The sequence below is a fragment of the Neofelis nebulosa genome, chromosome 12 (assembly GCF_028018385.1).
Source record: "Neofelis nebulosa isolate mNeoNeb1 chromosome 12, mNeoNeb1.pri, whole genome shotgun sequence".
In the NCBI taxonomy this organism is placed as follows: Eukaryota; Metazoa; Chordata; class Mammalia; order Carnivora; family Felidae; genus Neofelis; species Neofelis nebulosa.
In genome coordinates this window covers 49,263,042-49,276,572 of record NC_080793.1, presented here as the reverse complement: position 1 = coordinate 49,276,572, position 13,531 = coordinate 49,263,042, and the positions used below count along the sequence as shown (strand labels likewise).

At 43.2% G+C, this 13,531-nt stretch overlaps 1 protein-coding gene across 1 annotated transcript; it reads right to left on the bottom strand.

Annotated features, from left to right (window-relative positions):
- Positions 1-9,833: 9,833 nt before the first annotated feature.
- Positions 9,834-10,777, bottom strand: IFNB1 (interferon beta 1). The gene has a single exon (XM_058693314.1). The coding sequence runs from the start codon at positions 10,499-10,501 to the stop codon at positions 9,941-9,943; it is 561 nt and encodes a 186-aa protein (XP_058549297.1). The 5' UTR covers positions 10,502-10,777; the 3' UTR covers positions 9,834-9,940.
- Between the last annotated feature and the right edge of the window lie 2,754 nt (positions 10,778-13,531).

The window sequence follows — 13,531 nt, the reverse complement described above, 5'->3', positions numbered from 1 at the left end:
AACAAGGATGGGTTGCTTCCAAAGGCAAGAGAGGTTGATAAGTGGTTGGGTGAGTTTCTAGTTTATTTTCCAGTCCCCTCTAACTCTTTTTCAAAGCTCAGATTGGTTAAACATTTTAGGACACAAACCTTCAGGCATGGCTGAAACATTTTAAGGTACGTGGCTTTCTCTGTCTTTCCCTTCTGCTGTCCTTTGAGTTGGCTCTATTTTTATTTTTATTTTTATTAGTTTTATTTATTTCTTTTGAGAGAGAGAGAGAGAGAGAGAAAGAGAGAGAGAGAGCTCAAATGGGGCAGGGGCATATAGAGAGGCAGAGAGAGAGAATCCCAAGCAGGCTCTGCACTGTCAGCACAGAGCCAGATGCAGGTCTCGAACCCACAAACTGTGAGATCATGACCTGAGCTGAAGTTGACACTCAATTGACTTAGCCACCCAGGTGCCCCTAGTTGGCTTCATATTTTTTTTTAACACTTATTTATTTTTGATAGAGACAGAGCACAAGTGGGGGAGGGGCAGAGAAAGAGACACAGAATCCGAAGCAGCTTCCGGCTCCGAGCTGTCAGCACAGAGCCCGACTCAGGGTTCGAACTCACAAACCGCGAGATCATGACCTAAGCTGAAGTCGGACACTCAACCAACTGAGCCACCCAGGCGCCCCTAGTTGGCTTTATTTTTAAGCATTTCTTCCAATATGGGACATGTGAGGATCACCAGAGAAGAGCACCACCTAAAGGTGTGCAGAGGATAAGCTGTGTAGCTGGAAGAGGCGTCCAGAGGCTTAGACCGGACCAAGCACCCACTACTGCAGATAGAGACCCTCTTCCCCCACCCTCTGCCCAGTCATGGTGGCCATAGAGAAACCAGTGCTGTCAGCTGCCCAGCCTGGGTCAGATGCTCACTCCCACAGCCGCTGGTGGTGCTCAACACCGGGCAGGTGACAACGGACGCCCAATGTACTATGTGAAAAGCTGAGCTCAGCTCAGGCACATCATAGGAGATCAACAAAGACCGATTATTCTTTCTGCTCACCCTTTCCCACAGTCTGTTTGTTTTGCCCATCTTTTTCCCGGACATTTCAAAGATTTGTGAAACAATTGGTTTTGCTTCTTACGTCACTTTCCAGAGGCCACTAATACAAATGTTGAAATTGGAATTTTAGAGAAGTCTTATTTATACATTGTAATCATAGATGCTGAGTATTCTTTCCTAATATATCCATAAATATGATGTGTAAAAATGAAGTTAGATCCCATTATCAGAGCCTATGGCTATCAACTATCTATTTATTAAGGACTTGTTTTTTGTATAAGATTTTGGGAAGAGTACTCTAGGAGTCCACCTATTTTTATGTGACAAATTTCTATAATTTTTATTCACTTTTAATTAAGGGAAAAAATGAGCATTTTCATAGGCAAGGCCCAGTGCTGGACCAAGGCATACATCCTGTGATTACATTTATTCCTCAAGAGTTCAAGGTATGATGATCTCCAATTTACATATCTTGCTCAGGACCATACAGTTAGAAAGTGGCAGAACCCACATTAGCTCTAGGGTTTGTATAACTCCATGTCCTGTGCCTTTACCTCTTGGGTATAAGAAACTTAAAAAAAAAAAAAAAAGTTGGGCTTTCAAATTCACACATTTCCAATGCATTCCTGGATTAACAAGTCACTTTCTTCTTTGAAGACTATTTGCCCGACCTGTGGGTTTTCAGTGGGGAGGGGGGGGGAGGGAGGGAGAGAGAGAGAGAGAGAGAGAGAGAGAGAGAAAAGCAAGACATTAAAAAGTGAAAGGGAAGAGAAATTTGTTGTGTGTTTCCATTAAACAACACAGGTTCTTAAGTGTTCCTATGAGATAATGAAAGCGGCTGATGCCAGACTTGAAAAGGAAACTGCGTTCGGAGACTTGCAGCCACTCCGGGGGATAACTGTAGTCAGCCTTGCCAGGGAAAACTATGACTCACGGCTCAGACAATTGCTCCAACAAACTTAAAAGAAAATATTTTGTGTAGTCTGGTGAGGGAGTGAGTGGGAATTTCCTAGTAATCTGCGTAGAGAAAGAGAGGGAGAGAGTCTTCCTCTGAAGGAAGAGAAGGGAGTCTTCCTCTGGGCGTGGAAGGGAGAGAAACAGCAGCCAGGACGGCAGAAGGTCCTCGCGGGCACTTGCAGCAAAGCCAGGAGGTGGAGCCATTGGGCGGTAGAGCTTCTCGTTCCCTCTCTAAATCACAAGATCAGTGCTATGGGCTTGGATAAAAATAACATTTTGGGAGGTAGTAGATGATTACAGGTAGTTAAGAGTATGATCTCTGGTTCCAAATCTCTCTCTCTCTCTCTCTCCCTCTCTTTTACACACTGTAGACATGGGCAAGTTATTTAACCTTACTGAGCCTTGGTTTTCTTATGTATAGAAAGGGGAGAAGAATGCTTTCCTCCTAGGGTTCTCAGAAGAATTAAGTAAGATAGTATATACTTATAACACAGCAGAGTCCCATGCAAAACATACATCTTTGAGAAATGTGGCTGTTGGGGCGCCTGGGTGGCTCAGTCGGTTAAATGTCCAGCTTCGGCTCAGGTCTTGATCTCATGGTTCATGGGTTCGAGCCCTGCATCAGGCTCTGTGCTGACAGCTCAGAACCTGGAGCCTGCTTTGGATTATGTGTCTTCCTCTGTCTTTGCCCCTCTCCCACTTACACTCTGTCTGTCTCTCTCTCAAAAATGAATACACATTAAAAAAAAAGAAATGTGGCTGTTATTATGTTTGCATTATGTTATTACTGTAAATGTTTGTTTGCACTATGAAGACATAACTTAGAAATAGTTGTGGGGCACCTAGGTGGCTCAGTTGGTTGGGCGTCTGACTCCTGGTTTCCGCTCAGGTCATGATCCTGGGGTTGTATGATCCAGTGAGGAGCCTGCTTGACATTCTCTCTCTCTCTCTCTCTCTCTCTCTCTCTCTCTCTCTCCCTCTACCCCGCTCCCCAGTTTACCCTCTCTCTATGTATATTAAACGGAATGAAAAAAAATTTTTTTTAAGTTGCTTTGATGATTCCTCAATAAATTAATTATATTAAATTTAACATATGACCCAACGATTCCACTTCCACTTAGGTATACTGGGTTGTATACCTAAAAGAAGGGAAAGTTGGGTCTCCATCAGGTGTTTACCCATGGCGGCCAAAAGACGGAAGCAACTCAAGCGTCTATCAGCGGATGAACAGGCAACAGAAATGGGACAAGTACACACAATGGAATGTTACTCGGCCTTCAAAAGGAGGGAAGTTCTGACCTGTTACACCATGAATGAAAGTTGGAGACACTGTGCTAAGTGAAATAGGCCAGTCATGAAAGGACAAATATTCTTTTTTTTTTTTTTAATTTTTAAAATTTTTTAATATATGAAATTTATTGTCAAATTGGTTTCCATACAACACCCAGTGCTCATCCCAAAAGGTGCCCTCCTCGATACCCATCACCCACCCTCCCCTCCCTCCCACCCCCCATCAACCCTCAGTTTGTTCTCAGTTTTTAACAGTCTCTTATGCTTTGGCTCTCTCCCACTCTAACCTCTTTTTTTTTCCCCTTCTCCTCCCCCATGGGTTTCTCTTAAGTTTCTCAGGATCCACATAAGAGTGAAACCATATGGTATCTGTCTTTCTCTGTATGGCTTATTTCACTTAGCATCACACTCTCCAGTTCCATCCACGTTGCTACAAAAGGCCGTATTTCATTCTTTCTCATTGCCACGTAGTATTCCATTGTGTATATAAACCACAATTTCTTTATCCATTCATCAGTTGATGGACATTTAGGCTCTTTCCATAATTTGGCTATTGTTGAGAGTGCTGCTATAAACATTGGGGTACAAGTGCCCCTATGCATCAGTACTCCTGTATCCCTTGGGTAAATTCCTAGCAGTGCTATTGCTGGGTCATAGGGTAGGTCTATTTTTAATTTTCTGAGGAACCTCCACACTGCTTTCCAGAGCGGCTGCACCAATTTGCATTCCCACCAACAGTGCAAGAGGGTTCCCGTTTCTCCACATCCTCGCCAGCATCTATAGTCTCCTGATTTGTTCATTTTGGCCACTCTGACTGGCATGAGGAAGGACAAATATTCTACGATTCCACTCGTACGAAGTACATAGAGTCAGAAAGTAGGAGGGTGGGTGTCAGGGGCCGGTGGGAAGAGAAAACGAGAAGTTAATGTTTAATAAGTACAGTTCAGTTGGGGAAGATTAAAAAAAAGTTCTGCAAATGGATGGTGGCGATGGTTTCACAAATATATGGAATGTACTTAACGCCACAGAAGGGTACACTTAGAAGTGGTGGAAATGGTAAATTCTATGTCGTGTGTATTTTACCACAAGACAAGAAGAGAGGGAGAGAGACAAATAGTTTTCTTGAGCGCTGGACTTGGTTTTCTGTGACTGGCATTGCACATGGTCCAGCTCTGCAACGTATCAAGTGCTCTGAGCTTTTTTTCAGGGTTTAAAATGTGAAGCTACGGATCAATTTCTTGGGCAACATTTTAAAATATGTGTGAATGTGACATAAAAACCTCTAATGATCCAAGTGCTGACAATGACGAACTTAGAGTCTAAGATAATTTTTTGTCCGAGAGCCTGTTGATTTAGTCCTATCTTGGAGTCTTACTGAGAGATCTTGGGACATCGAACAACAGATGTCGATTCTGACAAAGGGACACGAAATGTGCTTTGGCTCCATTTCACTTGTTTTTTTTAAATGAATTAATAAACAAACACAATAAAGGGCTTTCGTGAAAGATAGTCGACATACAATAAACTGAACACATTTGAAGTGAAAACTGGTAAGTTTTGACATACGTGCAGACCGCTGAGACCATGACCACAATCAAGATTGTGAGCATATCCGTGTCCTCCCAAAAGCTTCCTTGTATCCCTTTGTAATTCCTCCCTCCTACCAACATTCATATACAAGTCTGTGCATGGAAACACTTTCTCTTGGGTAAACAACTGAGCCCAATGGCTGGGTCATATGGCGGGTGTATGTTTACCTTTTTAAACACTGCAAAACGATTTTCCAAAGTGGTTGTACCATCTTTTATTTCCACCAGCAGCATGTGAGGGTTCCAGTTGTTGCCCATCCTTGCAAAAATTTGATACAGTCAGTCTTTTTAATTTTAGCCCTTCTAATAAGCATGTAGTGGTACCTCATTGTGGTTTTAATGTGCATTTCCTCAAACACTAATGATGTTGATCATCGATTAGCCATCTGTGTGTCATCTTTGGTGAAGCGTGCGTTCAAATCTTTTGTTCGTCTTTATTGAGTAGTTATGTTATTACTGAGTTTTGAGTGTTCTCAAACTCGTTCTCTTAACGTCGGTTAAGTCGGCCACTTAACCGACTGAGCCACCCAGGCGCCCCAGAGTTTATTATTTTAAATTAACTATTCTAGGGGTATCTGGGTGGCTAATCAGTTGAGCATCCAACTTCGGTTCAGGTCATGATCTCGTGGCTCTCATGAGTTCAAGCCCCGCATTGGGCTCTATGCTGACAGCTCAGAGCCTGGAGGCTGCTTCAGAGTCTGTGTCTCCCTCTCTGCCCCTCCCCTGCTCATGTTCTGTCTCTCTGCCTCTCTCTCTCTGTCTCAAAATAAATAAACATAATAATTAAAAAAAACAATTTAAAAGCTGACTGGGATGACTTTCCTCCGAAAGGGCTGTGGCTAAGATAGGTCCTCACGGAGTGGACTTGTTTGCAGTTGAAAACCATTTCACATTCATTATCTGGCCTAAACCACAAAAAATTCCATGACGAGGGCTTCAGTAGTTCTATGTACATAGTTGCTGAATTATTTACCTATCTCTTGGTGTAGTATCCATTCAAATGTATCACCCATTTTTTATGGGGTTATTTTTTTATTGGTGAGTTTTGAGAGGTTTTTTTTTTTTTTTGAGAGGTGGGGAGAGGTGGGCAGAGGGAGAGGGGAGAGGGGTGGGGAGAGAATCTTAAGCAGCCTCCACGTCCAGCGCGGAGTCCAACACCAGGGTTTGATCTCACTGCTGTGCCGAAATCAAGAGTCGGACATTTAATCAACTGAGCCACCCAGGCGCCCCTGAGAGTATTTTTAAAAAATATTTGAAAATATATATATATAAAAATATATATATATAAAAATATATATAAAAATATATAAATATAAATATATACATATGTATATGTATATATATATACATACATACTCTGGATACAAGTCCTTTATCAGATATGTGATTTGCAAACACCTTCTCCCAGTCTGTGGCTTATTCTTTTCATTTCTTAAGAGTATTTTCTGAACAAGTCCCTGTATCAGATGTATCTGCGTAGCTGAATGTGCCTACTGACACCCAAAGTGCCTAAATAACAGCTTTGTCAGCTGCCCAAAATACCATACAGGCATATGCTGTTACCATGTATCTACATGTCCATATGGTTGGGCAGTGTTTATGCATTTATATGCGACCCAAATGCTTGCCAGGGCCTTCTAACTGCTTAAGAGATAAAACTGGGGCACCTGGGTGGCTCAGTCAGTTAAGTTTCGGACTTCAGCTCAGGTCATGATCTCACAGTTCATGAGTTTAAGCCCCCTGTTGGGCTCTGTGCTGACAGCTCAGAGCCTGGAGCCTGCGTCAGATTCTGGGTCTCTCTCTCTCTCTGTTCCTCCCCACCTCATGCTCTGTCTCTCTCTCTCTCTCTCTCTCTCAAAAATAAATAAAACTTAAAAAAAAAGTTAAAAAAAAAAGGAGCAAGATAAAACTGCCCACCTCCTGGGACGCCTGGGTGGCTCGAGACCATCTGATGGGCTTTTCTCTTTCTCCTCACCAGAAACAGACACACGGAAACACGCTATTGCCGTTGTACTACCTTTGGTGTTGCTTTTTCCACAATCTTGAGAGGCGCAGCAATATTTTTCTGAACGAGCGCTCTCCTTTGAGGTATTCTGGTACCAGCTAAAATAATAACTTTACTCCTTCTATGTAGCTATCTGTTTAGCATGTGCACACACTCACACATGTGCTTTGGGGCCACCCTCCCTCATTCTTACTGGAATTAAGGTTAATCATCATTTATTCTCTCCTGGTGATAGGCATACTTTTGGTATTTTGGATGGGCTGACATTCTCGGCGGTGGCATAGGCATTTATAATTCTGCAGAAGATGCCTTTCCTCTATCCTTCTGGGCTCCCAGCACAAACACAGAACAGACCTTTCCAGGGCTGCCCCAGACTCTTGGTTTCTGGGCCAGCTTAGAAGGCGGCAGAGGGGCGCCTGGGTGGCTCGGTCGGTTAAGTGTCTGACTTCGGCTCAGGTCATGATCTCGCGGTCTGTGAGTTCGAGCCCCGCGTCGGGCTCTGTGCTGACAGCTCAGAGCCTGGAGCCTGTTTCGGATTCTCTGTCTCCCCCTCTCTCTCTGCCCCTCCCCTGTTCATGCGCTGTCTCTCTCTGTCTCAAAAATAAATAAACGTTAAAAAAAAAAAAATTAAAAAAAAAAAAAAAAAAAAAAAAAAAAGAAGGCGGCAGACAAGAGCATACGACTGAGCCTTCTTTGGTAAACTCAGCCCAGAGGAGATGATGGGAGGTTGGGGCCCATTGCCGACAGAGACTTCGTGAGCAGCCTCTCAGCTCTTCCAGCCACTGCCCATTAGTCTTTGACTCCCTGGCAAAAGAAAGTACGTCTGTGGAAGGCTTTTGGCAGAGCTGGGGTGTGGCATGGTGGAGTGTGAGGAGTTTTGGCGAGAGGGAAGGTCTCTCGAGACAAAGCAGCAGATCCACAAGGGACGTAATAGCACTTCTTGGTTCCACAGCCGGTGTGTTACTGGCCTTGAGTCAGAAGAGGGAGCCCCAAGTTCATTGTCTGCACTGTCCTGTAGTGTCTTCTCTGAAACTCTTGACGGATTTCTTGTCCTCAAGGCTGACTCCCTTAAAGGGAACTCAGACTTCTGTACTGCTCTAGGTGAAAATGCCTAGATACAAACCAAGTCTTCTAGGAGTCTTCCCTTTGTACTTTCTAAAACCTCCATGCATTAGCTGTGTGACCTTGGGGCACTTAACTAAACCTGAGAATTTGTTTCTGGACCTGTAAAACTGTATTAATGTAATTGTACCCACCCGAGGGGTGCTTGTGAGGAGGACTAAATCCGATTATATACATAAGGGGGTGCATCGCCTAGACGGAGTTGGGAATGACAGGAACAGAGGCATCTAAAGTCCCCAAGGGGGTTCGGCACAAAGACAGAAAGTCAGCTAACTGGCACATGCTGGCTAGGTGCCCAAAGAGCTCGTAGGAAAACTTTATTTTCTCGGTGTAAGCCCTGAGAAAAGTTCGTGAGCTCTCTGCCCCCTCCCCCCTGAATTTCCCTTTCCCCCATGCTTCTGGGTTTTTCACCTGACGGAAATGACTCAATCTGCCGCACCTGACTTGGCTTTGGCTTCAAGGAATGTGTGGCTTCAGAGATACAGAGCATCAGGAAAAGCAGATAGGGGAGTCCTGGAATTCTCTATGAACAGCAGGGGGAGGGGAGATGAGGAGCCAACTTGCTTTTCTGACAAAATGGGGAGAAAACCTAGCCAGATAGCAGAGGTATAAAGCAGAGTTCTTTCTCCCTATGGTGTTTGAGCCCTGGAAGCAGACAGAGACCCCAGCTCCACTAAGACACCGTCCATCTTTTTTTTTTTTTTTGAGTTTATTTTTGAGAGAGAGAGAGAGAGAGAGAGAGCAAGCACAAGCAGGGGAGGGGCAGAGAGAGAGAGAGGGAGACACAGAATCCAAAGCAGGCTCCAGGCTCCAAGCTGTCAGCACAGAGCTCGACGTGGGGCTCGAACTCACAAACCGTGAGATCCTAACCTGAGCCGAAGTCAGACACTCAACTGACAGAGCCACCCAGGCACCCCTAGACACCCGTACATCTTAGTTGTCCAGGAGGAGTACAATAAAAGGACTGCTACTTTAATGGTGTCACAGAAATGGCTGCGACTTCCCATCCTTAGCTTAGAGGGGCACATAAATATTTTAAAATCCTGCGGGGCTGGGGAGGGTGGCAAGCAGAGCATCCTGCAAATAACAGGAATGAGTTTAGGGCAAACACGAGAGCTGAAATATCCCTCTAGCTACCCTGATAGCCAGTCAAATTCTAACTTCAGGGTCAGAGAGCCTGGAGGCACAGATTAGAAGCAGAGGAGAAGCAGGAGAGCCCCCTGTTCTAATTTTGTTTTTTTACATTTATTTATTTTTGAGAGACAGAGAGAGACAGAGAGAGACAGAGCACAAGTGGGGAAGGAGCAGGGAGAGAGGAGACACAGAATCTGAAGCAGGCTCCAGGCTCTGAGCTAGCAGCACAGAGCCCGATGCGGGGCTCAAACTCACAAACTGTGAGATCATGACCTGAGCCGAAGTCAGTTGTTGAACCGACTGAGCCACCCGGGTGCCCCTGAGCCCCCTGTTCTAATTCCAGAGCCACTTACCTGCCTCTTCCATTTTAATCCTGAAGAAGCTGAGACCACATTTATTCTCCTGAAAGGTCCACTCCACCCCCCCAGCATCTATACTCTTACATGTTCCACATGGCTTCCTTGGATTTCACATTCCTCGAAGGCAGAGGCCAGAACCTATGCTGTTTTGTGGGCGCATTTTACAAAGAACCTCTAACAGGTGCTCTGTAATTTCGAATACGGTGGTAATGAAATCAAGTTGAAATGAAAACTGCTCCTTTGACTTTTGTTCATAAAAAAATTTATTTTCCGGGGAAAAATTTAAATAAATAGAAAAATAACTTAATGCATATATTAAGAAAACAATTTAAAGTCTTTGTTCTTTCACATGGAGTACATTAGCTGCCAGTCACTTACAGAGTCTCTGTGAGTTGAAGAATCCCTGAATCCATTGCCAGCATCGTCCGTTCCCAGAGGTACAGGCTGGGAGAGCTTCAGTTTTGGAGATAATCTGTAAGTCTCTCAAGGAAGAAAAAGTTCCTGAGGATTTCTGCTTGGACTACTGTCCAGGCACAGATGCTGTACTCCTTGGCCTTCAGGTACCGCACGATCCTTAAGTAGTATTTCTTCAGGTGCAGAAGGGTCGTATTGTCCCAGGTGAAGTTTTCCTCCTCCATGATTTCCTCCAGGATCGTTTCCAGGTGTTCCTTCTGCCAGTGGAGTGTCGCAAGGAGGTTCTCAACAGTGGTCTCATTCCATCCCGTGCTAGAGGTGTTTCTACTGAAAATATTAAAGATCTTCTGGAACATCTCGTTGATGACCAATATGGCTTCCTCCTTCTGGAACCGCTGTGATTTTTTAATCTCCTCAGGGACCTCGAAGTTCATCCTGTCCTTGAGGCAATATTTAGAGGTTCTGTTCAAGTTCAGCAGGAGCTCCTGACACTCCAAACTGCTGCTTCTTAGTTGGAATCCAAGTAACTTGTAGCTCACGGAATGCGCGGTGGTGAAGAAACACGCCAAGAGAGCGATTTGGAGGATGCACCTGCCGGTCATGATGAAAATAGGAAGTCTTGCCTGCTACTGTCTAGGTGCTGAAGCAAAGACTTCGAGAGTTTGCAGTGTGAATGCCCTTCTTCCATGAGTATGGCCTATTTATACAGGATGGTCCCCTTTCTATTTCATAGGAATTTCCCACTTTCAGTTCTCCCTTTCAGTTTTCCTATGTCATTTAAGTTAACAGCAGTCTCTAAAACTCTTTTTCTTTAAACTCCATAGATTAGGAATAAGATATACAAACTGTGAGGATTTCTAATGTTTTGTATAATTTCAATGAATTCTCAGTTACTAAGGGAAAAAAATAAGCTCAATCATTCAGAACTCTAACATTACAGGGTTCTTTCATTTGGCAAAGATTTTTTATTTTTCTTTTTTAGTTTTATGAGATGGGTTTTTTTTTTGGGGGGGGGTCTTTGTATGAGAGTTTTCTTTTTCCTAAGAATTAAGTTTAACTCCCAATTACACTATCACAAAACAGGAAATATATGCAGTTTATCATTAAAAAAAAGACACCTACCTTTTTTTTCGCTTCTGTAAAATAGAATAGCGTGAAAACTAAGTTGATCTGAATATTTTTGTAGGGCCTTAAGTGTATACAGCAAGACACCACATAGCTTTATTAACCTTATTTACTATTTTTTTATGTCTATTTATTTTTGAGAGACAGAGTGTGAGCAGGGGAGGGGCAGAGAGAGAGGGAGACACAGAGTCCAAGCAGGCTCCAGGCTCTGAGCTGTCAGCACAGAGCCTGACTTGGGGCTCGAACTCACAAACCATGAGAATCATGATCTGAGCCAAAATTGGATGCTCAACTGACGGAGCCACCCAAGTGTCCCTAACCTTATTTATTGTTTTATATCCAGAATATAACTGAAAACTAAGGATTAAGCAATATCTCTAAACAGACAAAATGAATGTTATACAAGCCATGCATAAAAGTTTGTGGCTCCCCATATAGGGTCTTTTGTAATCATTATCGAGGGCCAATTTATTCTTATTTTGTATATTCTTCTAATAAATCTAAACATCTGATTTTCCATTCTCACACAAACAACAATTTATAAAGAGGTCTAGAAGGAAAATGGGAGGGAAAAAAATCAAGCAATCAGAGGATGTTACTGTAGAAACACATGGTTCTACGTCAATATTTTTAAGGCCATTTTCTTTTTGCTAGAATTTAGTAACAGAGTTTAATAAAAGAATCATTAAAAATTAAATTAATATTTTTATATCCTGCTTATATAAGCAGGAAGGCATATGTACATTTCTAAAGATTTTAATACAAAAATAATTTGTAATAATTTTTACATTTAAAGTTAATAACTTTCAAGTTTTCAGAAAACCTTGCCTTATCTTTCAACCTGAATTTACCAAAACCTCACTGAGTGCAAAGAACTCATCTGAGCTGTTACAGATTGTAATCCTCACTTTCATGGATTGTACAGTTTACTAGGGGAGAAGAACATTAATCAAAGAATTACACAGAAGTAAAATACAATGATGACAATGTTGCAGAGGAAAGGCTTGTAGTACCAGGAGTTCCTATGACATGGGGACATATGTAGTAGGAGAGGTCAGAGAAGACTGTCCTGTGATAGTGACCGTGAAGCTGAAATCAAAAGGAAGATCAGATGGAACTACATGTGCAAAGGCCCTGTGGTGGGAAGAACTTGACGAAAAGCCAAAGGGTAAAGAACTTGATCAAAGGCAAATGTGACCTTCAAGTCAGAGAATGGCCAGAGAATGGCCTGAGATGAGGTCAAAGGGCAGGTGGGAGCCAGATAGCACAGGGTTTGGCTAAGAAGTTTGTGTGTGTGTGTGTGTGTGTGTGTGTGTGTGTGTGTGTGTAGAGCAGTAGAAGCCATGGAAAGGTTTTAGGCGAAGTGGAATAACTTGATTAGATTTGGGGGGAAAATTGCCTACAGTAAGCAATAAGTAATGGAGGGAGCACAGAATGGATACAGGCAGAACAGTTAGGAGACTTACCGAAAATTTTAGACTATGGAGCTAGTGGTGGAGAACGAATTCATTTATGTGAACTCTCTCATTTCCTGACAGCACCCGATTCAAATGCTTGAAGAAATCCTCTATCATTTTTCAGATAGCAGCATCAGTTCTGTTGACTATGGTGATTTCTATATATGCTTAATGTACCGGGACGTTACTTCTATTGTAACAAATTGAGGTAGAGGCTGGAAGTAGCCGGGTAAAATGTGGATTTATGAGCCAGCAGCAACTGTGAGCGCCAGGTTTCCCATCATCAATACGTTTCCTGTCTTCTGATCTTTACAATATGCTCCACATATCTCCCGAATATTCCCCTAGTCCTATTCTTTCTTCTTAGTTGGCTGTATGTAATCAGCTCTCCCCAGGAGGGAGTATCTATTGGTGATATCTGAGGTGTTCCTAAGAAAATTACTTGTGCTTGAACTGTGTTGGTGCAATCCCTTCTAAATGGGGTGGAGAGGAAGCAATTTATCTTTCCTTCTAAGTTGGGGGAATAGGAAAGATCCTAGTGATATTCATTCAAATAGGAGTATGGAGAGTTGAGAAGATGTAGCAGACAATCCAAAAATACGGAGACAAGATTCCGGGGAAGATGGCCAAGGTGGCAGTATAGCTTTGAATTTCCCCTAGTTCCCCTGCAAAACCAGGCGCTGCTACTAGATAGAAACCAAAATCCCATTTGACACAAAATTTGGTGACACGGACCACAGAATGCAAGCCAATGAGGACAAACCACCAAATTCCACGGAACCTGTCTGGTAACACTGTCTGTGTGGGAGAAAGCACAGAAAAGCAACAGACTCGAGAACCTTATAATAGCCAAGAGGTGTTTACTGGAAAGCCATCCAGGCCGATTTGAGAACAACAGTTGAAACAGGGATTTTGACTAAATCAATAGCCGGTAAGTGTGAGAGGTCTCAGTAAATTCCGAAAGGCGCTAGAACAGTCTAGAATACAAGTTGTTTTCAAACCAACCGGGTACAGCTCCCCTTTGGGAAAGGACCCTACATGGAGGAGAAG